General features: G+C 40.8%; 1 protein-coding gene across 1 annotated transcript in view; it reads left to right on the forward strand.

The window, feature by feature from the left end:
• NMUR1 (neuromedin U receptor 1) overlaps positions 1 to 26,647 on the forward strand; it is a 129,487-nt gene that overhangs the window by 23,683 nt on the left and 79,157 nt on the right. Inside the window, exons 2-3 of the mRNA XM_073626509.1 lie at positions 20,468 to 20,617; positions 22,607 to 23,551. Coding sequence (XP_073482610.1) covers positions 22,639 to 23,551 — 913 coding nt within the window. The 5' untranslated portion in view covers positions 20,468 to 20,617; positions 22,607 to 22,638. The remainder of the gene's footprint in view (positions 1 to 20,467; positions 20,618 to 22,606; positions 23,552 to 26,647) is intronic.

Genomic DNA, 26,647 nt, shown 5'->3' on the forward strand with positions numbered 1-26,647 from the left:
GCCACAGGATGTATTGGTTTGTGATGAATGTCAGACACAGTACTTGAACCTTTAAGCCAACCCGGCATTACTATGCAGTAAGATTACTTCAGGATACGTCCTCCAACCGAGTCACCAGGCCCCTCTCCAGACCAGCACTCTGCATGATCCTTCCATGACCGGTCCTCCCCTGGGATCTCCTTGGTTGTCCAGCTTCTTCACTCAGGATAGACAGCTCAGGACCGTTCCTCTGCTGCTGTGGTAGGCCCCAGACAGGCTTCTGGGCCCACCCACACGCTGCAGCGACGTGGACCTCCGAGACGGAGGACCACGAGGTGGTACTCTTAACACATACCTGTCGGCAAGGAGGGCCAGCAGGTGGCTGAAAACGAACCCCAAAATATGGCGTCTGTCCCATAAATACCCTCTCCCAGAATGCAACTCGGAGGACCACCTCCACCGAGTTGTCCCCAGGACAGAGGAGCACTCATACACTTCAACACGTTGCTTTTCCAACACTGGCCCATGGTGACTACAACACCCACCAGCACAGTGTGGAACCACATGCAACTCAGCCAAGCTGGAACAGAGGCAAATCTGACTTCCTCTAACAAGTGACCCACTAGATTTAAAAATCTACCAGCGCTACATAAGATAATTTTAAAGTTGATGGCAGCAACACATCTCAAAAAAGCTGGGACAGGTCTATGTTTACCATGGTGTAGTATCCCCTCCTCTTTTAACAACACTCTGTAAATGTCTGAGAAATGAAGAGACTAGTTTTTGGAGTTTTGGGAGAGGAATGTTGTTCCATTCTTGCCTGATGCAGTATTCTAACTGCTCAACAGTCCCGGGTCTTCTTTGTCAAATTTTTCATTTCACGATGCACAATATATCTTTCAGCATTGAGGGTTCCTTTCCAGATGTGCAAGCTGTCCATTCCATATGCACTAATGCACCCCTATACAGGCCCGGATTTACTCCCTTTGCCACCCCAAGGCCGGGTCCTTCAATGCCGCCCCCCCCCCCCCCCCACACACACACCACCATTCTCGTCCTTTATTGATGACTGCTACAATAGATCAATTAAAAACATATCTCCACACACGAGAACACTGAAAACAACTGGCTTTAATTGTACTTCAGGGTAAGCGCGCGGGGTAACAATTTTTCGCGGGCAATTTTTCAGGGCAATTGCTGGTGTTAGTGCCTCAATCATCCCCGGCACCATGGTTGGCATGGTGTCAGGATGATTGAAACACATTATTTCTATCATTACATTGTAATATAAACTGAAATAGTTCAACTCACCATAATGCAGAATCATTGGGATCCCTGAGCGTGTCACTTGCCACCATCGCTTGTCACTTGACACTATGCCTGCCACCAGATGGAGATGTCACTTTCCATGCTGCCACCACATGGGGATGTCACTTGCCACACTGCCTGGCTGCCACCAGATGGAGATGTCACTTGCCACGCTGCCTGCCACCAGATGGGGATGTCACTTGCCACGCTGCCACCAGATGGAGATGTCACTTGCCACTCTGCCTGCCACCAGATGGGGATGTCACTTGCCACACTGCCTGGCTGCCACCAGATGGAGATGTCACTTGCCACACTGCCTGGCTGCCACCAGATGGAGATGTCACTTGCCACGCTGCCTGCCACCAGATGGGGATGTCACTTGACACGCTGCCACCAGATGGAGATGTCACTTGCCACGCTGCCACCAGATGGAGATGTCACTTGCCACGCTGCCACCAGATGGGGATGTCACTTGCCACGCTGCCACCAGATGAGGATGTCACTTGCCATGCTGCCACCAGATGGAGACGTCACTTGCCACACTGCCACCAGATGTTGATGTAACTTGCCACGCTGCCACCAGATGTTGATGTCACTTGCCACGCTGCCACCAGATGGGGATGTCACTTGCCATGCTGCCACCAGATGGAGACGTCACTTGCCACACTGCCACCAGATGTTGATGTCACTTGCCACGCTGCCTGTCTGCCACCAGATGAAGGAGGGCGGAACAGCGGTGCTGGCAATGAGAGATGTCATCTCTCTCCCCCCGCCGCCGCACCGCTGACATTACTTCTTAATCTTTTCAAAAATGGCGCCGGGCGGCGAAATCACGCTACTGCGCATGCGCCGCCCGGCCGAGCGCATACAAGCTTTCCCGAGCCCGGCCGCTTCAGAACTGCGCATGCGCAGTAGTGGGCGGCTCGCGGCCATCTTTTCTAAGGGCACCGGTGCCCTTAATCAACTTTAACGAGCAGCCCGAAAGTAGGGGGGCGGCCGCGAAGTCGCCGCAGGAGCGGCGCCGCCCCTGCACCACTGCCGCCCCAAGGCCTGGCCTCGGTGGCCTTGTGGCAAATCCGACCCTGCCCCTATACCATTAGAGATACAGGCGTTTGAACTGAGAGCAGATAACAAGCTGGAAGGTCCCTTTCACCTTTAGTCCAGAGGATGTGGCACCCATGGTTGTCAAAAAGAATGTATATAAAAAGGGCAATCAGCGCAAACAGATAAATAAGCACAAGTAAATGCAAGCTGAACATTATAGCTAATCACAAAGCCTATATAAAATCAATAAAGCAATAGTTAGTGCAGCGCAATAATTTAAGGAAAAAAGTCCATTCCACATATGGGGACTAAAACGTCCAATAAGTGAAAGGCAAGATCCCTCATGACGGAAAAGTTAATAAATTCTCCAGTAATATATTGGTGACAGAATCCTCCACCACAGACAGCCAGATGCGCATAGCGGATCAGGTGGACCTCTGTATTATAGGAGGTCATATGCGCTTTTATTCTGTTTATGAAAGATTCAATTGCCTTGGGAGGACTCTTGGGAAAACTTTTGCAAAGTTTTCATTGATGGCAAGTAAAATTTAACCCCGATCCAGAACTTCGTCTTGATTCATTCAGTAAATAACGAGAGGGAGAGTATGCTGGTGAGAGAGACTACCCACTTTGACTGCATCAGACCATCCAAATGAAAAAAATCCCAGGTGTAAGGATGAACCAGACCCCAGGGAACCAGCTCAATATCAAGGGTGGAGGATTTTGTCACCAATATATTACTGGAGAATTTATTTCCTTTTCTGTCACGAGGGATCTTGCCTTTCACTTTTTGGACGTTTTAGTCCCCAAATGTGGAATGGACTTTTTTCCTTAAATTATTGTCAAAAAGAATATCAAAATATAATTTGTCTGCTCACAGAACAGTTTTCCGCTTTGCAACAGACCATTTTAAATGAGCTTTGGCCCAGAGAAGATGGCTGCATTTCTGGGTCATGTTCAGATATGGCTTCTTCTTTGCATGATAGAACTTTACCTAGCAATTTTGGATGGCACGGCAAACTGTGCTCTGAGGCAGCGATTTTTTCATGTATTCCTGAGCCCATGCAGTGATGTCCATCACAGAGTCATGCCTTTTTTTTGTTTTTTATTTTTATCTCAAATAAGGTTTTATGTGCCAGCATTACATAATCTTTAACATATGCAACACATTAAAACATAATGTTCTGGAATCACCAATGTATCTTAATAGTAAGATAACAGAGTATAATAGTCAACCCTCACAGAACAGAAAAAATAAAAAGGTACATAGTAAAGCAAATATATATACCTCATTGTCGCTGGGTACCATCATACCAGAAATATTATCATGCCCTGCCAATTATCAGATGATCCATAATCATCAATAAAGGTCTGCTGGTGCAAGGCCTGGTGTGTCCAACCCAGGAGCCCACAACTTATCAAATTTACTGACGCTACCCCTATGCTGAAACATGTATTTTTCTAGCCAAAGGGTATCTCCCATTTCGGCTATCCATCCTTCAGAGTGGGGGGGGGGGAGGGGGGTCAGTGAAAGTCCAGTACCTGAAACAAAGCCCTAGCTATGGCCTGTTTAGGGACTTCATCCACCCGGAGATCGTATAGAATCCCCAATAGGCAAGGTTTTGGTTCCTCAGGTACAAGGACCTGGAACACCTGGTTGATAGTAGTGATAGCATCCTTCGGTGCAGCTTTGGGATGCCTATTTTTAAAGCAGTGCTGTCTGAGGGCCCAAAGATAACAGGCATCCAATAATGTGTTTTGGCCTTGTCCTTTGCGCACAGAGATTTCTGCAGATTATTGGAATTTTTTGATCATATTTTGTACTGTAGATGATGATATACATAGTCTTTGCAATTTTACATCGAGGAACATTATTCTGAAATTGTTTGACATTTTTCACAGATTGGTGAACTTCTGCTCATCTTTACTTCTGGGACACTGACTCTCTAAGGTGTTCTTTTTATACCCGTTACTGACTTGTTGCCAATTAACCTAATTGGTTGTAAAATGTTCTTCTAGCTCTTCCTTTCTAGTACCGCTTACTTTGCCTTTTTGTTGCCCTGCCCCAACTTTTTTGAGATGTGTTGGTGCCATAAATTTCAAAATAGCCTTATTTTTTCTTAAAATTGTACATTTTCATTTTTTAGTTTAAAGTGGTTGTTAAGCCACTATATTATATTTATACCATCCCATCTGTTATATAATGCGAGGGCCTGTGCTATATAAAAAAGATGCCAATTTACCTTATCTCAGAGCGTCTCCCGTCGCTCACATGATTCCTCGGCTCTCTCCTCTCCCCGGTAGATTGTACACAGCGTCCCAACTTTTTTGGAATTGGGGTTGTACTACTAAGATCATTGGTTGTCGATTTGCAAAGTGTGGGGGGCATCAACTGTGGCCCATAACAGCTGACAAAGGATATAATATTTAGTATATGACAGAATACTGTTAGAGACCTCAGATACACTAGAGAAGAGGACCAGAGACTGCAGACATACAACAGGGATGGCTGGAGACTGAAGACACACTAGGGGAAATATAGAGAGATAACTGTCATTCTAGCCTCTAAATGTTTCCAATACTGACTGTAAAGAGCTGCACAGCAAGTACCAAAGAGCCGCATGTGACTCTTGGGAATCAAGGTGAGCATTAGGGACTTACATAATGCCCCTATTCAAAGGTAAATTAAAGAAAACTCCAACCTCGAAAGCCAGATTGTACCTAATAGTAAGCAATTTTAAAACAAAATGTAAAACAGGCTGTAGCATCATACTTATTTAGTACCTCAGATAAACACTTGATACCATTGTCACGGTAGCAAATCAGATATGCTAGGACAAAGAAAATCAAAATATGCCATCGTTCTGACATAATGGTTGAGAGAGAAAACTAGTTAAAGTAATTGTGTGCATTAATGAAGATATTATGGGTCCCACTGCTAGCAGCAAAATACTCCATATGGACATGCCTTGTAGCGAAATAAGGATGAAAGGTCAAATGTACAGCAATCTCAGTTTTTCAGTATCACTAGTGTATCAAGCAGTCAAGCTTTTGTTTCAGTGGACAAAAAGATGTGTATTTCAATAGGTGGGTGCAAATAGTACTTAACTTGATGCTATTACAAGTGTGAAATTAATTTGCTAATCTAACCAACAAAGATAAAAAAAGAGTACAAGTGCAATAAATAATACCACTGAGAATAACTACATTTGCTATTGTCTTGTTTTTCTCATTATTTTCAAACATAACTGTCAAATAGTATACATAGTAAGCTTACAAATCAGAACAATACTCAAACAATAAAGGCTCAGATGCATGCTGGAAGATATTTTTTTAAAGAGAGGGAGTATATCAGGATTTAAGAGGATTTAAAAGTAAAAAATTGATAGACTGCCTATGTTAGTAGACCATACATTATGTCCTCATTTGTAAATAGAAATCTTTAGTGAATGCATTTGTCACTGCAGTTTGTAACTTGTTGTGTAGAGGACAGTTCTACTCAGAATTAATGGAAAATGTTTGTAAAGTCAGATAACTTGTAATAAGTGATTATTTCTGCATACGGATTTCAGATTGTTCATCTACTGCCTCTTTAATTAAAAGAAACCTCTACGATCCTCTAAGGAATCTCTTCAATCTTCAAAAATATACAGTAAACTGGAACGGGTTAACATGTCTTTAGTATAATTCAATTTATAAAGGAATAAAGGGTACCATCATCCACAATGGTTTAGTATTGAAAAGGAAAGCCTGGGGCTGCCCCAAGTATGCCCCTGGCGAAAGTAGAGAGAGAGTTTTGGACTATCTTGGTACTTGGGTACCGAGATGGTCCAAAACGCTCTCTACTTTCACCAGGGGCATGCTTGGGGCAGCCCCAGGCTTTCCTTTTCAATACTGAATGCTTTAGTAGATTGGGGTGAATATTGGTCTGTCAATCCTCATTTGGTTATATCATTACCATTGCAAACAGACATTTTAACCTTAGTCCTCAGTATACAGAAGTAACAATCAGTTCAACCAGTGCATTAACATAATTTTATGAAGGATATATATTGTGCTTGTATATTTACATATATATAAAGAAAAGATACAAAAGGTATTAAGGATATAGCACAACAGCCGCTGCATGATTTGAGGCTCGATTTTCCAGATAGAACCATCTTTATCCACTTGTGTGACTAAATTTCATGTTAAGCTATTGAGCTCTGTAAACCAACTTTTTTTTAACAAAAGGCCTAGAGAGAACTTGTGTACATGTGAAAAGCAGCCTGAACGTGTTGCCACAAAAGGAACATGTGCAAAATATTAATACACAATATTTATAATAAAGTGTAAGTATAGTTTTTTTGTAAGTTTAGGATGAAGTAGAGAAAGATTAAAACCCCTGACAGTTTATTTTCTGCTGAGTACCATTGGGGAAATTTTCCTTTGCTTTCTGTCCTAGAGATACAACAAGGAGTTAAAGGATATATCCCGAAGTGGTATAAATTTATTTTTTAGACAGTTGTCCCCAGAAAAGATGTTACCATCCTAAGATTTCCTCTTACCTCTCGTTCTATGGACAAAATTCGAAATATCCCCTCACCTTTTTTTTTTCTCTGTGATAATTGCCGGTACAAATAGAGGGTGACTCTCCCCAGTGGAGACATAGACAGCAATAAAAACCTGACAGACAAAAAAAAAGGTTTTGTCTAGAGATATATTTTAACTTGACTTTAAAAAAAAGAATTTTTTTTAATTGTATTTTTTAGTGCTGACCATAAATAATAAATAACAGCATAGACTGCAAATGCTTGGAACTGCTTGATTAGAAAAAAAATAAAAAGGGAGGTATGACTAGCAAATCACATCCAGTGCAAGGCTTTGGTCAAAGAAAAGTTAATTAGAACCTGAACAAACTAATACACTGTGTTGGATGCAGTGTCAACCCTAAGGCAATAAAAAGCATATTACGAAAGTAACCCTAGGCAATACAAGGCTTAGGGAAAAAATCAATAATCATGAACTTCCTATAAATTGAAAAAGCAATTCCAATCCCTAACCACTGCACATTTTTGACAAAAGCAGGAGTTATAATCATCCCACATCTCTTGTTATTTCTTTGCCAGTAGAAAGCTGTAAAGTATGCATATATTTATATAAAAGTGACATCAGCTATAAACCACAGCACTGTAGAATATCTATTACTGTGCATCTTGAAAATATAAAATACTTCAACAAACAGGCTGAGAAAAAAAAACTTTGATTGTTTCTGTACAGACGAGTACATAGGTACTTAGTCAAGGCTTAACTAATATAAATGGTATGAATTAAATCTCAGGTTAAGTGTTCTACTGGGTGACTGAAGATTGCTGGTGATGTTCTGTAATTGGTTGCACTGTGCATTTAAATTAAGTTAAAGTGATTGTAAACCCTCACATTTTAAAACAACCAAGTCACTTTAACATAGAAATGAAAGGCAAAACATTTGTGTATAGATATAAAAACATTATAAATAACTTTTTCCCCCTTTTTTTAATAAATTATCACATTCCCTCTGCTCTCAGCTGCATTAGAGCTACAGAAGAAGAAACGGCCATACATCGAACTGACATGTCGGGGGTGGGGGGGTGGGGGTCAGGATACGTGCGATCATTGGATGAGAGCAGGCTGAGTTCCTAGCTTAGAGAACGGACCATGCTGTGCTCTCCTGCTCAGCATGGTCAGTTTTTATTATTAAAGCAGAGGGACTGGCAGAAACACCAGGAATTCCACACAAAGGAAACAATACAAAGAGAACAGGATACTTTTTCATACAAGTACATGGTACAGCAGGCACATAACAGGAATATGAAATGTTGGGTTTACATACTCTTTAATGTGATCAACTCCACTGGCTGCAGTCACCTCAATAACCACAAACGTCTGCAGCATTTTACTGCTGCACAATATGCTATGGATCTTTGTAACCTGTTTAGTAGTTGTCATTCATGTCATTTAAAGCTGAGCTCCAAGCACAAACCTTTTATTTTAATATGATTCTCAGTAGCCAAAAAGGGTATCAATTCACTTTGTGTGCACCAATGTCTTTGGCAAACCCAGATATCATCACTGTGCTGTACATAGCATGCACAGAGAGCTGTGGGAGGGGCATAGCAGGCTCTACCCACATACAGGATGCCTGTAAAAAAAACTACAGGTGGGGGCGGAAACAAGACCAGCCACTGCACACAAGGAGAGAGAGCAGCAGTGTCTAGTCTTTTCTACAGGAAGTTCCTACACAGTCAAAGTTTCATCCTGGATTACTGTACAGGTCCTGGAAGAAATACACAAAGCATACCAGGATTCAAGAAGGAATACACATGCCACTTGTATTTAAACAATATTTGAATATCCTGGAGTTCAGCTTTAATAGCAAAGCATTCTATCAGTCATAGGATATCTGTGGAAGTAGCCCCTGGGAAAAATCCCGGCATGGTCTGTGAATTAAAGTAAGAAATAAATTGTTTTTCATTGTGTCCCATTCATACTGAAACACAGCCTGGAGCTGAATTGTATTGCAGTGCACTGCACTGCAGTACAATGACATGAATGAAATGTACTTATGTACACTTAAAAATAAAGTTTGTACAAAAAAAAAGGGGAGCTACGTTATGCGGTGAATCATGCACCACACCACCCCCTACCACAGTTGGGACAGACAGGTGCCAGAGAGGTAGATTGTGAATTCAGCCTACAAAACTATTTCATGAAAAGTTGGTTACAGGGCCATTAAAGAGATATTAGACTCATGTTTTAAGCACTTTCAACCGATGATTTAATCACTTAATGGGTATGCAGCTTCTTCGTCTTCTAATCCTTGCTGGAGTAAGAAACTTGACAAATAGTTTACTGTGGAATGTTTATTTTATTGTGCTCAACGTGTTAAACTAAAAAAGCTACTTAAAATACTGAAGACTTAGTAGTAGATGTGTATGGATTACTTTTGTAGAATAAGAAGACAGTTTATTGTTACTTTACTACAATGCAGTAATTAAGGTAATTCTGCTTAGAAAAACTACAACATTGAGTATACAACACAAACCAGGGTTCCCTCTAGTCAGTTTTAGATACTTCAGTGATTAGACAATTTATGCACGTTTTGAAAATTAACCCAGTTGCAGAGTTTCAGCTTTATGTAACATTTTTATTATAAGAGGATAGTTTAGAGTTTTTCATATAATGGGTTACTTGTTAAATACTTTAGTGACAAATACCTCAGTTTACAGTTGATTCCATCAATAACAAAGCAATCCACTGAGACCTAGAAATATATATCTAGAATTTTTTGCCTATAGCATTCCATTTTTCAAACAAGGGAGTTGAGTTATATAATAAGAGATGCAGGGGACATTGCTGGACCATTACCAAGAGAAAAAGAAAAGGACAGGCGCACACAGGCATAACAGTACAGGCCACAGGCAAGTGCTAGGTTTTCAGTGATGGGCAATTAAAAATGTCATATGAGTACATCATGGGTCTTGGTTCTGGAGCAAGCAAGCAGCACAACGTGAAGCAACCATGATTGTCGCAGACCAGTTATGTTCAATGTACTTAAAACGGTACAGAACCTGACATCACCAAAGGCCTGCACTTGATATTCAGTGAATTTAATGCTACAGAAAGCTGTCAGAAAATATGGACATGCTACAAGAGATGATCAGAGACTATGGGCATGCTACAAGAGATAGTCAGAGACTATGGGCATGCTACAATAGATGGTCAAAGACTATAGGCATGCCACAAGAGATGGTCAGAGACTATAGGCATGCTACAAGAGATGGTCAGAGACTATGGGCATGCTACAAGAGATGGTCAGAGACTATGGGCATGCTACAAGAGATGGTCAAAGACTATAGGCATGCCACAAGAAATAGTCAGAGACTATAGGCATGCTACAAGAAATGGTCAGAGACTATAGGCATGCTATAAGAGATGGTCAGAGACTATAGGCATGCTACAAGAGATGGTCAAAGACTATGGTCATGATACAAAAGATGATCAGAGACTATGGGCATGCTACAAAAGATGATCAGAGACTATAGGCATGTTACAAGAGATAGAGACAATGTACATGCTATAAGAGTTAGTCAGAGACTATGGGCATGCTACAAGAGATGGTCAGAGACTATGGGCATGTTACAACAGAGGGCCACAGAACCAAAGCGCTGCAGATTGGGCACCAGCACCCTAAAAGAATTAAAAATCATACAAAGAAACTTTTTTTTTCTAGGTCTAGTATATACAGCATCTCATGCCAGGAGCTTTGCCATGCCGGCCTCTGCAACAAAGCTGTACAAGATGACCTGTGAGTCTTAAGTCATTGTGGAGCCACATCTAGGGATGTATAACTGATTCTAGTTGCCAATGTTATTACTCATAGATATTTTTTTACCAAAAAAGGACACCAGGATCATAGACTGCCATTAAGATAAGTGCATGAATACACATATTGTGAGGGCAAACATTGGATAAATTACAGACAAATATATAACAATTTCATTTTTTATTTACTATGTGTGGACATTACCTGTTATTATGCTATAAAAATTCAGAAAAATAAGTCACAGCTGTTAAAACAATCTGATCGATGTAGCCACTAATGAACAGATCAAAACCATTGGGCCTGATTTACTATTGCTATTTACTATTGCCGTTGCTATTTACTATTGCTGTTGTGAATCCAGCAGGGCTGCACTAAGTCGCACATGGCTATGTGTGTATTTATGAAGCAGTTTATGGCTGTTGATAATATGACATAGCAGTTGGGTGTGGAATTGCCAGATATATGTCAGCAGTTTGGAGTGTGTCTGCAGCTTCTGAGAATTTGCCAGTTATGTAGTAGTGGTTGACTTCTTAAAGCTGAATTTGTGTGTAGACTACCTGCTTTTCAAACAGAAGATTGGTAGTCATGGACTTAGCAAGGTGGTATGTAGTACATCTTATAAGTGTAAATTACCGTACCTTTCAGTTGGAAAACATTGGAAAAAACGACCTGAATCACGACAGAAGGCAAAATGGAAGAGTGGCCACAAACATTGTAATATCAATATCATATCAAGGTAGTGAACTTGCAATCTTACTGCATCCTTTCTGCGTGCCCATGCTGCAATTACTCCATCAGATCAGTCCCTGCTCTCAATGAACTTACAATCAGGTCCCTAACTTACATTCAAAATTCATATACTAGGGCATTTAGAGAGGAGCCAATTAACTTTCCAGCATGTCTTTGGAGTGTGGGAGGAAACCAGAGTACCCGGAGGAAACAGACACAGGCATAGGGGAATCATGCAAACTCTAGGCAGGTAGCGCAATGTTAAATGCACCTCTGTCTGTGAGACATCAGTGCTCTGGCACAGGGGTGTCAGTACCAAGATTCGAGCTGGCCCTTTAAGGCTGAGCAAGGCCCACCTGAGACAGCTCTTGGTGATTGGCCAGCTTCCTGCTGTCTTTGTTTAAAGCACCTGTTGCACACACCACCAGTGCTCTTGATAGCAGATGTTACCTAGGGTGCTCTTGCTTGACCCAGCTTGTATTTGCTCTGTGTATTACCGTGTATGAACCTGCATGCTCTGGACTGCCCTGTCCACCTGATTTCTGTGGATAATCAGCCTCTCTCACAAAAGGAAGTGCTATGGGCTACTAGCCCTTTCCAGTTACAAGTGGAACCTTTGCATTGTGAGATGATTTCTTGTTTTGTCATGAATTCTTTGTCCACACATTTGATTCTAGGCCTTCTTTATCTTCAGGGTCACAATCCAGTGATTGATTGGAATACAGGTAATATTTGGCTTGGTCTGATCAATGTGTACAAACCAGCATTGTGCATTATATCCAGATTGCAACCTGCCATGTGGAACAGATTTTGCCTTGTTACAAGAACTCCCTGGATGTACTTTCTAAAGGGTTGGTTGACATTTACTGCCTCATCACAATTTTGACTGTTCCATTGATCTCTTTTCATCATCTGGGCCAAATGGCACTGGGCCTGTGCCTACTTCCCTAATCCAGTCTGCCTCCATGCCTGCTGTCTCAGTCCAGGCTACTTTTGTGCCAGCAGCACCAGTCCAGTCTGTACCAGTATCAGCAGTTCCACTCAATCTTTGCCAGGTGTCATTTGTGGCAGGCTTGCCAGTCCCGAGCAGTACTCACATATAGGGCAGTAGAATTTCTGTGTTCAGGCATATGAACCTGAAGGCATACAACCCTAAGTGCAAGTACTTCTAAGAATAATATTCACCCGCATATAGCTATCATGTATTTCAGCCTATCATTGATTTTGACAGGTTGCTGGCAGCAGTCTGTATGCTGCATCTGTGCCTCCCTTGATCTTAAAAAACGCTGTGTTTTTGTGCTGTATGAGCAAAACTGCCTACATGCATGAACCCTTAGACTTCATTCTCATCCGCTTCCACGGAGTCCGCCTCTGTCCGCCAGCTCAGTGGGAGATCTCTCCGTTGATCTCCGCTGAGCCGGTGGATGACAGGCCCCTCTCTGCTCACTGAGCAGGGAGGGGCTTGTCGAGCGCCGCTGGCTGCTATGGAGAGATCAGACGAAAATGGACAGCATGTCCGTTTTCATCAGATCTCACTCGATCCGATCCACCAGGGACGGGTGCGAACGTAGGGCCATCCGTCTGATTTTAGCGGATTGGACCGGGTCGGACGTCAGCGGACATGTCACCGCTGACATCCGTCACTCCATGGACTAGCATGGAGCGCCTGTTCAGGTCCACCGACAAAACTGACAGGTGGACCTGAACGGTCCGACAGTGTGAAAGGGGCCTAAGTTGAATATTGCTCTCAAGTAGTAAGAAATTTGCATGTTTTATACAAATCTTCAGCTCTAGACTTTGTAATTTCAATTATTTGTAATTTTTGGATATAGGGTACTCCTAGTGGAACATTGTTCTTAAAGTATAACTAAGGCAACATTTTGTTTTAGTTTTGGATAGAGTGGAGAGGGATTAGAACACCTGTCAGTTTTTATTACTGTATGTGCCACCTTTTGGAAGATCTACACACTCTCTTTGTCATCTTTTTTTTTTAAATCAGATAATTTTTATTGAAACAACGTTTTTGGTTTTACAGTGTAAGTAAGGTACACAACAAAAAAAAAATGTATATAACCACAGTAGAATGAGGTATATCAAGGCACTAAATTTCAAATATCAGCTTCACATAATGAAGTGCAGCTTTCAAACACCAGCATTTAGGGCCTAAAACATTGCACCAATCAAATCAGTAAAAAATCGAGAAGAAGAAAAAGAGAGAAAGAGCAGGTAAGAGAGTAGTAGTAGAGGAAGAACCTCTCATGCCCCGTACACACGGTCGGACTTTGTTCGGACATTCCGACAACAAAATCCTAGGATTTTTTCCGACGGATGTTGGCTCAAACTTGTTTTGCGTACACACGGTCACACAAAGTTGTCAGAAAATCTGATCATTCTAAACGCGGTGACGTAAAACACGTACGTCGGAACTATAAACGGGGCAGTGGCCAATAGCTTTCATCCCTTTATTTATTCTGAGCATGCGTGGCACTTTGTCCGTCGGATTTGTGTACACACGATCGGAATTTCCGACATTGGATTTTGTTGTCGGAAAATTTTATATCCTGCTCTCAAACTTTGTGGGTCGGAAAATCCGATGGAAAATGTGTGATAGAGCCTTCACACGGTCGGAATTTCCGACAACAAGGTCCTATCACACATTTTCCGTCGGAAAATCCGACCGTGTGTACGGGGCATTAGACATAAATGACAATCAGTCAATAATCACAGTTTGCAAGTGCTTAAAATCAGAAACATATCAATTGGGTAACTGTGAACTTTTAAGGTAACCTCAAAGCATCACATGGATTTAACACTGGACCAGATAAGGTAAACAACACCACTTGGGGGTGTATGTAAGTGTCAAAATAACAGAGGCTGTAAGTTTCAAAATAATAGAAATGCATCATTAGGATAGCAACCTCAAATGAGTTTCGTCTGAGCTACACTAGGAATCCTCAGCCAAGCTCCCCACATCTTTTCAAACTTCTGGCAGCCCCATCTTTGGTAGGTTAATGTCTCTAATTGAAATGAGATGTTAACCTCCATGGTCCACTGAGAGACTGTGCGAGCAGTAGATGAGAGCCATTTTGTGGCAGTTAGCATAAGACATAAGTTAGGAGATTTAAAGCAATACAAATGTTGAATGACAAGTTAATTAAATCCACAATATCATGCTAATATATAAACAGTTTGGGGAAAGCAAGAGCATGTTAATTAGGTCTCTGGTGTATCAAAGGCATCTGGGGCACAGAGGAGAGTCCCTGCGACCATATTTATGTAACCACTCAGGTGTGCAGTAGGTTCTGTGTAAGATATATAATTGAGACCATCTACTGGAGATGGAAAGGGAGACTAATGCCTTGTTTCCACTGAGCGGATCGGTTTGGGTCGGTACAGTTTGAATGGCCTAGAATGGTCCGGTCTATTCTGGGGAGCGTTTCCATTGCAAGTGGGACCACAAGGGGCCATACAGGGTTTAGAAAAAATGCCTCAGCATAGCACAGCAGAGGGTTTTCTGTCAGCCAATCAGTGGAATGTATCGTAGCTCCGCCCTAACCGAACCGTTCCATTTTCTATGGCCCCACATCTGAAGCAGGACCCTGAATGGAACGGTTCGGTTGTATGGGCCGCTTTCACAATGGAAACACCCAAAATAGCGTACCGTACCGAACCGAACCAATCCGCTCAGTGGAAACAAGGCATTAAGGAACCATTTGAAAAATAGACTCCTACTGATCTTCAGCTATTGCTCACATCCTGTTCCCTATTGGAATTGCAAGAAGGGGGGTTAAATTGCAAGGTTCAATTGAGTAAACTCAGATATACATATGAGACATTTCCCCTCTTAACAGTGGCTTTAAGTATTGTTTAACACCAATGGCCTATAGTGGAGTTTGAGTGTGTTTGGCACGAATTGCATGTCTCAATTGAAAGTAATGATAGAAACAGTTTTGCAAGAGATGGAATTCTTCCTGCAACTGCTGAAATGACTTTAACATAGCATTTACAAATAACTGGGAAACAAGTGATATACCCTTTATTTTTCACTGTTTGAAAAATACCCAGCTTAGCAATTTATCTCTGTATTCACAAAACCCCTTATCTTCCTACTTAGATTTAATTGTGTCCCAAACCTTTTGTAGCATCAGCATGGTATGCAAAGACTTTAAATTGCTCAGGGATATAGCGTTTAGATGTGCCACCAAAGAGATCTGTTCCATCAGAAGAAAGGTGGGGTCCGTGACCCAGACAATAATAAGACCGTGAGCTGGAGTTGCGCTGCCAAATAATATAAGCTCAACAGTGCCAGGCCAACTTCCTCTAGGGGTCTCTGCAGTGTCTTCAACTTAGTCCTAGGGGGGTCCTATTTCCAAGCCAGCTCATAAATCAAAGTATTGAGAGTCTTGGAACCATAGTGGCAGTATAGTCAGTGTTTATCTGGCGCTCCAGATGGAGTAATCCTTAGGGGTATAGTCTGTGGCTGTAATAGCTGGATGGTGATGTATCCATAGAAAGTGGTATTAAGGGTTAAAAAGGAAGAATGCCATCCTTCAGAGTGTGTCCAGAACTCTGCAAGACATGTAAGGAAAAAACAGGGAGGGGGAGGCGCCAACCTGAGTGTAGTATTAAAATGATGACTTTAATAGGATAAGATTAAAAACACTTACAAGATGATAGAAGATGCATGCTCATCAAAGTAAAGTGCAGTCCTGGCATTCCACATGGCTCTGTGGGTCCCACCGGTGTCCGGATAGCTGGAAACGATTGAGCAGCTGGCTGGAATGGATCACAGTGTTTCTCCAGGAGAAAATGAACCAAGCAGCTCCACACAGATCAGCATGGATGGTAGAACAGGTCGACGCCTCCCCCTCCCTGTTTTTCCTTGGAACCATAGTGGAATCATTGTCTTGGAACCCAAAACTGTGCATTTTGTAATAAATAGAATTTTACAAAATTGATGAGGCCCACCACCAGTCAGGGGAGATGGCACCAGCTCTTACATTTTAACCACTTGACCACTGGGCACTTAAACCCCCTTTCTAACCAGACCAATTTTCAGCTTTCGGTGCTCTCACATTTACTCAGTAATGCAACACTGTACCTATAGGAAATTTTTGTCCTTTTTTTCACACAAATAGAGATTTATTTTGGTGGTATTTAATCACGTCTGGGTTTTTTATTTTTTGTGCTATAAAAGAAAAAAGACGAAAAATCCTGTAAAAACTGCATTTTTCTTAGTTTCCGTTATAAAATTTTGCTAATTAGTATTTTTTCTTCATAAATTTTGGCCAAAATTTGTACTGCTACATTTCTTTGGTAAAAATAACCCAAATCGGTGTATATTATTTGGTCTTTGTAAAAGTTATAGAGTCCACAAGCTATGGTGCCAGTCTCTGAAAATTGATCACACCTGATGTACTGATGGCCTATCTCATTTCTTGAGACCCTAACAAGCCAGGAAAGTACAAATACCCCCCAAATGACCCCTTTTTGGAAAGTAGACATTCCAAGGTATTTAGAAAGAGGCATGGCGAGTTTTTTGAAGTTGTAATTTTTTCCCACAATTCTTTGCAAAATCAAGATTTTTTTTTTTTTTAAATTGTTATATTAGCAGGTTAATTCTCACACACAGCATATGCATAGCACAAATTACACCCCCAAAACACATTTTACTATTCCTCCTGAGTATGGCGAAACCACATGTGTGAGACTTTTACACAGCGTGGCCACATACAGAGGCCCAACATGCAGGGGGCACCATCAGTCGTTCTTGGAGCATAAATTATACATATAATTTCTTGACTACCTCTTACATTTTGAAGGCCCTGGAGCACCGGGACAATGAAAACGCCTAAAAAATGACCCCATTTTGGAACGAAATCAACCCAATGTATAATCTATGAGGCATAATGAGTCTTTTGAACATGTTATTTTTTCTATAAGTTTCTGGAAAATTTGTAAAGAAAATGAAAACACATTTTTTTTACACAAAGTTGTCCATTTATACAATATTTCTAACACATAGCATGTACATACCAAAAATTACACCCCAAAATAAATTCTCCTACTCCTTCCAAGTATGGCGATACCACATGTGTGAGACTTTTACACAGCCCAACCACATAGAGAGGCCCAACATGCAGGGAGCACCGTCAGGCTTTCTAGGGGCATAAATGTCAAATCTAATTTTACTACCTATTACACTTTTGTGAGGCACTCTAGTGCAGTGGTTCTTAACTCCTGTCCTCAGGACCCACTAACAGGCCAGATTATAAGTATGCAGCAGAGCAGAAAATGAAATCACCTGTGATGTATTTCAGTTATCTTGCAAACCTGGCCTGTTTGTGGGTCCTGAGGACAGGAGTTGAGAACCACTACTCTAGTGGCATGGATGTGGCATGGATGAGAACTGATGTGGCATGGATGAGCATCAATTTGGATGGATGAGCCGTGGATGGGGATGGATGAGTATGGATGGGATGACTGAGCATGAATGAGTATGGCTGAGCATGGCTGAGTATGGCTGGGTATAGCTGGGTACAGCTGGGATGACTGGGTACGGCTGAGTACGGATGGGATGGCTGGGTATTGCTGAGTATGGATGGGGGTGGATGGGATGGCTGAGCATGGATGGATGGATGAGTATTGCTGAGTATGGATGGATGGATGAGCATGGATGAGTATTGCTCAGTATGGATGGCTGTCTGAGTATGGGGGCGCGCGGGAGCAAGATTCTGGGAGGGCGTCAATGTACGCCCTCCCAGAGTTATCGAGCCGCACTGTAGCCATCATTCAGCTATAGCATGGTCATTAAGTAGTTAAATGGAGTTTAGAAAGCAGAGGTAGTAAATTTAAAGTGATTCTAAACACACACTGTTTAATTTACTTTGTCCCTTCTAATTCTGTGTATGGATGATGGCATTATAAAAAAAAATCTAAGTACCTTTTTCCTAATCAATATACAGTTTTCACATGACCCAGCTCTTTCACAGCATGTCTGCAAGGAAACATAAGCAGGAGGAGCAGGAGTAAAAATAATTAATATCAATAAACTGTTTTAACTCATCATACAGATATATATTTGAAATTAAATCTTTATTATTTTTTTGTCAATAACATGGTGTGGGTGGATTTCTGCCAATCACAGGCTGTGTCATGCCCCTCCAGCCTGTATCTTAAAATAAGAGGGAGGTGAAGCCTCCATCAATCTACATGTAATATCCCACCACCATTGTGTTTAGCTGGTTAGTGGACATTGAGGAGAAGGGAGGGAGTGAGCTGGCATTTACCACTGTGTGACTCTATAGTCACATGGGCTGCTCAGATGTGATACTGAGGAAAAGCTCAGCATAGAAACTCATTGAGAAATGAGCATGTGCGGAGTTGCCAACACTGCTCTGCAAAATTCCTAGCTGAACTGGTGACTTGGACATGAGGGGGAGATAAGGGACAGCAGGATCAACCAGTTTTTTTGCAAAATACAGAAAAGGAATCCCATAGTGACTGAGCGAGTATGAACAGCATGTAATACACCATTTATTGATTTTTTTTTTATGATGTGGGTTTAGTGAGACTTTAAGTTAAGGTATAGCAGAGGAACAAGTTCTGTAGACTTGATCCATATAAACAAGTTCATATGGATTTGGCAGGGCAGCTGATACAGAGCTTAAAGTATGTTTGAGAAGCAGTGTTATGCCCTGTACACACGATCGGACATTGATCAGACATTCCGACAACAAAATCCATGGATTTTTTCCGACGGATGTTGGCTCAAACTTGTCTTGCATACACACGGTCACACAAATCTTGTCCGAACGTCAAGAACGCAGTGAGGTACAACACTTACGACGAGCCGAGAAAAATTAAGTTCAATAGACAGTGCGGCTCTTCTGCTTGATTCTGAGCATGCGTGGCACTTTGTGCGTTGGAATTGTGTACAGACGATCGGGATTTACGGAAACAGATTTTGTTGTCGGAAAATTTGAGAACCAGATCAAATTTTGTGTGACGGAAATTCCGATGCTAACTGTCCGATGGAGCCTACATACGGTCGGAATTTCCGACAACAAGCTCCGATCGCACATTTTACGCAAGAAAGTCCGACCGTATGTACGGGGCATTAGACTCAGGATCCCTGGTCTGTAGGCTGTCATAAATAATGGAATTTTAACAAATACTGCTGGAGCCAGAGACAGGTCACACTTTATTAGAGGTAGCTTTTTTTTACTGTACAAATGTATAATTTTGGCCATATTTCAGCTTTGAATAATTTCATCCACAATGTGTTTGAAAAGTGGGGGTTAGCCAACAGCAGGGATGCCCCCTAGGCTGTTCTTTGTTGTACCTTCTGCTGCAGGGGGGACTGTACCCAGTAGAAATGATCTACAGCAGGGCTGTGGATTTTACAGCGAGTAAAAAATAAATACAAATCCTGCTGATCTTTGTAAAACAGTAAGTAGGTTGCTTATAAAAGATTGAATGTAGTTTTTGCAGAAAATATCAAACAATTTGTCTAAGCAAAAGGAGCACTGAGCACTTCAGAGCTGTCTCTACTGTGTTAAGCTGATTGAAGTCAATGAGGCTACACAGGCTCAACAGCACGAGCTTGATTGCAGGAATGGGATGAAGAATTTAGATAGCTGGTTTTAGAATTCAAAATCTGGTAGGGCAACAAAATAATGCTTGGGAATTGAAAAACAAAAAAACTAAAAAATTGTTAGGAGGACATCCCAGTCATGTGACCTGCTAGAATTATTTGAGAAACTGTCCATAAATTGTGTAGTGTACCATATACTGCCAATGAGAGAGAAGTGAAAAGCGCATATGTCAAAACCAATGCTCCTCTGATAAAAAAAAGTATGGCGAGAATAAACAATATTTCTGTTGTAAATAAAGCATTTAAAACATTTTGAGCTCCATTCGGAGCAACCAGAGATATTCTATAAATGCCATGTGGACTCTCTCATATTAAATGTACTACTTTTTATGTTTTGCAATTATTATGCAAAGCATAACTGCTTCCTGCCATTTAAAAATAATAAATTATGTTCTGTTTCCCTGTAGGTAGATCATATTATACCAACTATCAAGCTGTCAGTGACATATTAGTAAAGGGTTGAAAGAAAGTCGCGGTGCGGGGTCATCAACATCCAAAAGTAACTAGAGACATCAACAATATAACAAAAACGCAACAGAAGACAGGAAGATCAAGAGGTATGAAATCTCATTTCAGACAGCCATTGTAAAGAGTTTGTTCATGACATGTTGTGATGATGTGATAGCATAAGCATTACAATTTAGCACACCATGAATACAATACACGGAACATCCACTTGGCACATTCTCAGCCGCAGCAGAGACTAATGAAATGTAGCGGTTTCTCTCATTTAATATGACAAGGTAACAGAAGCTATTAGGGAGCAGTAGAGTGGCAAGCAATATCATGAGCTATATCTAACATACACAGGAAAAAACATTTCTGCAGAACGGATAAACACAATATATTTTTTAGCGGGAAAAAAAAATAAATTTCATAGAATCATAGGCGGTATTTACTTTTATGACACAATTCACTAGGATACCCAAAATAGGAGTTTTCAGTTTAATTGAAATAATTACAATATCGCCTTAACCACCACGCCTTAACCACTTCAGCTCTGGAGGGTTTACCCCCCCCCTTCATGATCAGGCCATTTTTTTGCGATACGGCACTACAGTACAGTACTTTAACTGACAATTGCGTGGTCGTACGACGCTGTACCTAAACAAAATGTATGTCCTTAAAGAAATTGAAGAAATCTAATGTCTTTATCAATTTAGGCCAATATGTATTCTGCTACATATTTTTGGTAAAAAAAAAATCCCAATAAGTGTATATTGATTGGTTTGTGCAAAAGTTATAGCGTCTACAAATGATGGGATATTTTCTTTTTTTTACTATTAATGGCAGTGATCAACGACTTATAGTGGGACTGGGATATTGCAGCGGACAGTCGGGACACTAACTGACACTTTTGTTACTTTTTGGGGACCAGTGACACTAATACAGTGACAGTGCTAAAAAATATGCACTGTCACTGTACTATTGACACTGGCAGGGAAGGGGTTAACATCAGGGGCGGTGAAAGGGGTAAATGTGTGCCTGAGCAATGCTTTACTACTGTGGGGGAAGTGCTTATACTAGGAGAAGGCACGGCTCAGTGCCCCTGCTTGGCAGAGACACAGGATCCATGTCTTTTTTAGTGACAGAACGTTGATCTGCTTTGTTTACATAAGCAGACCATCATTCTGCCTGTGTACCGAAGCATCGCCGGGTGCCGGCAGACATCGGGTCAGCCGTATCCGCCAATCAGTTCCCGCTGTGTCTTATCACAGCAGGAGCAGGCCGCCGGCAGCGTGCACGCACCCCAGACCCGGAAGCACAGAATCACGTACTAGGTACGTGATCCTGTACAGGAGAGCCACCTTGCCGCCGTATATATACAGTATACGGTCAGCAAGCGGTTAATATTTTGAGTTATAACAATAACATGCATGTACTAAAAAATGAAAAGCATGGATGCATTTAAAGTGATATTAAAGGCAAGTTTAAAAAAAAAGAAATAACAAACATGTTATACTTACCTGCTCTGTGCAGTAGTTTTGCATTGAGCAGCCCCAATCCTCCTCTTCTCGGGTCCCCTGCTGGATCTCCTGGCCCCTCCCCCCTGCCAAGTGCACCCAGAGCACCAGAAAAAAAAGCTTGCTGTGAGGGCACCCAAGCAGGCTCGCCTTGGAGCCGCTGGCCTGCGTGTCCATATACACACAAAGGTGCTTCTTGGCCCAGCCCCCCCCCCTTTAATTGGCTCACTAGCTGTGATTAACTCAGCCAATGAGGAGGGAGAGTACCCAGAGAGCCGAGACTCTTGTGCTCAATGCTGGATCGCTACTGGACTCAGATAGGTATTAGAGGGGCTGCTGCACACAGAAGGTTTTTTTTTACCTTCATGCATAGAATGCATAAAGTTAAAAAACCTTGAACCTTTAGAACCACTTTAAAATTGGCAACAATCCTTCCTTTTACATTTATAATGTCTTTAAAATATACTGTGCCTCTGAGACAAAAAAAAACCCTACCTGCCTGTGACTCCTCTGCACTGTAGAACACAAAACACCATGAAAAGAACTGATATATATCCAAATTCTCTTTGCTTCTCTTCATAGGTTTGCCTTAATTTCCTATACTGTGCTAAAAGATGGCCACAAGCAATTACTCTAATTTTGAACTTCCTCAGCATCACAAAGATGTTCCTCGCAGCCTTGATAATGTTGATAGCTACAACCAAACTGTAATAAACCACAGTATGGGATTTTGTGACATAAACCCATCGGAATGTAATCTGACATTGGAGGAACTGCTCTTCAAGTACTTGGGACCCCGTAGATCCAACTATTTCACTCCAATTTGCATAATCTACTTGATCATCTTTACAGTTGGTGCCGTTGGAAATACTTTAACTTGTATTGTGATTATCAAACACAAGATTATGAGAACTCCTACAAATTACTACCTTTTCAGTCTTGCCATCTCAGATTTGTTGGTTCTACTTCTGGGAATGCCTTTGGAACTTTATGAACTCTGGAGTAATTACCCTTTTCTTTTTGGGAAAGGTGGATGCTCATTCAAAACTCTGCTATTTGAAACAGTTTGCTTTGCATCCATTCTGAATGTAACGGCACTCAGTGTGGAAAGGTATATAGCGGTGGTTCATCCTCTTCGTGCTAAGTATGTTGTGACAAGGAACCATGCCAAGAGAGTCATTGTCTCTGTCTGGGTTTTGTCTATTCTGTGCTCTGTACCCAACGCCAGCCTTATTGGCATTCACAACCTGTATATAATTGGTTATGGAACAATACCTAATTCTGCCATATGCACTTTGGTTCGTCCTAGGTGGATTTACAATCTTGTTATTCAGATTACCACCATTTTTTTCTTTTTCCTACCAATGTGTACCATAAGTGTCCTGTATCTGCTCATCGGTCTCCAACTTAAGAGGGAGAAGATGCTTCAAGTATTAGAAGCTAAATCCGGTGGAGATGGAGATAGTTACCAAAATGTTAGACTACAGCAAGAAAAAAGCCGAAGGAGACAGGTCACTAAGATGTTATGTAAGTTACATTACTTTCTACTATAGTGAGCTCGTCAGGAGAATCACTCATTTGCTAGTTTATGATAAGCCTCAATATATGCATACAAAATGTGTCTAATCTATAAAGCATCACACAATTAAACTGTATTTGTAGCAATAACTTTTTTGAGAGTTTTGGGTAGTATAGGACATCATGATGCTTTTCAGGATATATTTTGCTATCTTTTTCTTTCACATCCCGTCTCGAAGTTAGAGATAATCTTCCAAAGTGCAGGAAATTTCCTGCTTAGGCAGTAATCCAAAGAAGAGGTGTCTACATTGGAATGATTTCCTCTTACCTCTTGTTTGCATACACACGGTTGGATCTTCCGACGGGAAATGTTGGATGTGAACTTGTTGTCGGAAAGTCTGACTGTGTGTATGCTCCATCGAACATTTGCTGTCTGACTTTCCGCCAACAAATGTTTGCTAGCAGGTTCTCAAATTTTCCACCGACAAAACTTTGTTGGCGGAAAGCCGTGTCGTGTATACGGGGCATAACATTTTGAATTTACTTTCAGGAACAATGGTCCCCACTATACACTGCATAGTGAATCTCCCCAATTAGAACTCAGACTGCAGTAAACATTTCACAGCAGGTATAACCTGTCCACTCTATCCAAAACAAAACAAAAAAAAAAAAAGGATTTGTCTTAAGATGCATTCAAAGGAGTATTATTCTACTGCCTTACCAGATTTTGTAAAAAAATGTAATCATCGCTAATATTTATGTGCGACAAATGGCAGTCCATCTCTGTCATTAATACTGATACATAATAATACACATATGCATGTAGTTGTGCAGTAGAATATATGATCACACATTTCAAACCATTTGTGCCATATATATATATATATATATATATATATATATATATATATATATATATATATATATATATGACTCTTTCCTTTTAGCAGCAGCAAACAAAAGTGATTAGAGATACACTGGAGGCTTTTAGGGAGATATGAATTGTGGACTCATAGGAGTGATGGAAAGACCACATCTTTACATACAGAAGTACAATATACATATTTGATACTGTTCTAGTTCCTTGTGGTAATGCACTCTATCTGAGTCAACAAAGACTACTCCAAGGGCATAAATATAAATGGGCAGGGGGAAAGGGACAGGGTATCTAAAAGCTTGCATTATGTGTTAATTTGCTGAGCCTTGGGTGAAGAATTGTTTTTGATGTTTCCAAAAGTGACGGTTTGAGTATGTTGATGCTCAGACTCCTCACAACTTGTGGGTATTTAGAAAAGAATATTATTCTTATGCAGCAGGCATTATTAGCCAAGTGCCTTATTTATTTCATAGACGTGTTTGCATTATAGACATCCCACAACAGTATGTTCAGGTGAGACTGGCTTAGCCACTATCTCACTTATACAATTTACAATACATGACATTTAGCAAACACACTTAACTAGTAATATTCCATGTTTCAACTGTATACACAATATACAATAGACTTAACCAGTTATTGGAAACAAAAGAATAATAATCAGCGTAAACAGACCTATCAATAAATTGCAGCTGAACACTCAAGGCCAATATTACAATGCCTCAAAACAAACAGAGGGATAGTGCAGCGCAAACGTAACCAACACAAAAAAATGTATATATTATCCACAAAATACATGTATATATAAAGGACATTGGCCTTAAGGAGGTTTGAGACCCTGTTATGGGCATGCTTGTTTTACCATTCTTTTGGCTCAGGGGTCATGCATGTCAGATGAGCATGCACACGCATCTATGGTAGAGGTGCAGCATGGATTGAAACATCTGTTATTTGTCCTAATGCACAGATTTGCACCATCTGGGATCCTCGATTGTTTTATCTAGGAACTTTTATGAACTTTTATTAAACTACTTTTATTCCTTTTTATATATACAGTATGTATTTTGTGGATAATATATGAATTTTATTGTGTTGGTTACATTTGCGCTGCGCTATCCCTTTGTATATGTTAACCAGTTATTGACATATCAAATAAGGTGTCCAAAAACTTAAAATTGCAATCAAATGCCAAAATACAGTTAAAATACAGATATTCCTCCTTTAATGACTTACCTGTTTAACGACCACTCGGACTTACGACCAGCTCTCCCCACCCCAACGACCCGCTATACATCATTGTATTGTACAGTACAGTACATAATTTTCATTTGTGTTCTGTACTTATGCAAATTAAAACAACGTTATTGAGCTGGAGTTTTGTGTTTAGACCTTTTTTTCACAATGCAGTACAGTAGTTAAGAATGCTTAAAATATTGATTACTTGTAGCTCCTCGTTTAATGACCAATTCGTTTAAGGACCTGGTCCTTGGAATGGAACCTGATTGTTACGTGAGGAGAGTCTGTACACATATGTGAACTATTGCTAAACCATGCCAAAGAAAATGTAATTCTGTCCGGACTGTTTTGTGATTCCTACACCTCTGCTAGACAGTAAAGACAGAGTGATAACACTTGTAAGACTGCTTTCACACTGAGGAGTTTTTCAAGCGCTTTTACATTAAAAAAGTGCATGAAAAGCTCAAGAAAAATCAATGAATGTGTTCACACTGGTGTGGTGAGCTTCCGTTGCGGTGAAAAAAATCCTGCTTGCAGCATTTTTGGAGCATGTTTGGAGAGTGAAAAAACTGCACAAAAACCACACCTTCCCATTGAAAATAATGAAAAATGCAATAAAAACGCCGCAAAAAAGGGGAAAAAATGCACCCATGATGCATTTTTGTGCGTTTTTTAGTCACATTTGAGGCACGTATGTGTTTTTGCCACGGATGAGTCTGAAAGTAGCCTTAGAGAGGACTATATGAATTAATCAATTTCAATCCAGGGTTACCAAGCTTTACAATATTTTGTCAGGTATGCCCAACTTTTCGTATAATAATTTGTATATGGCTAGGATATATTTTTAGTTAATATGAGAGTCTTTCCAATGTATAAATAGATTTATGAATACACAAAGGATACGATGACATGAAATCTAAAAACTGATAAGTAATTATTGTAAGTAGACACTTCAAGTGAAGTAGGCACAGTTTCTAATTTTTATGATAGCT

Source organism: Aquarana catesbeiana, linkage group LG04 (assembly GCF_042186555.1).
Source record: "Aquarana catesbeiana isolate 2022-GZ linkage group LG04, ASM4218655v1, whole genome shotgun sequence".
NCBI lineage: Eukaryota > Metazoa > Chordata > Amphibia > Anura > Ranidae > Aquarana > Aquarana catesbeiana.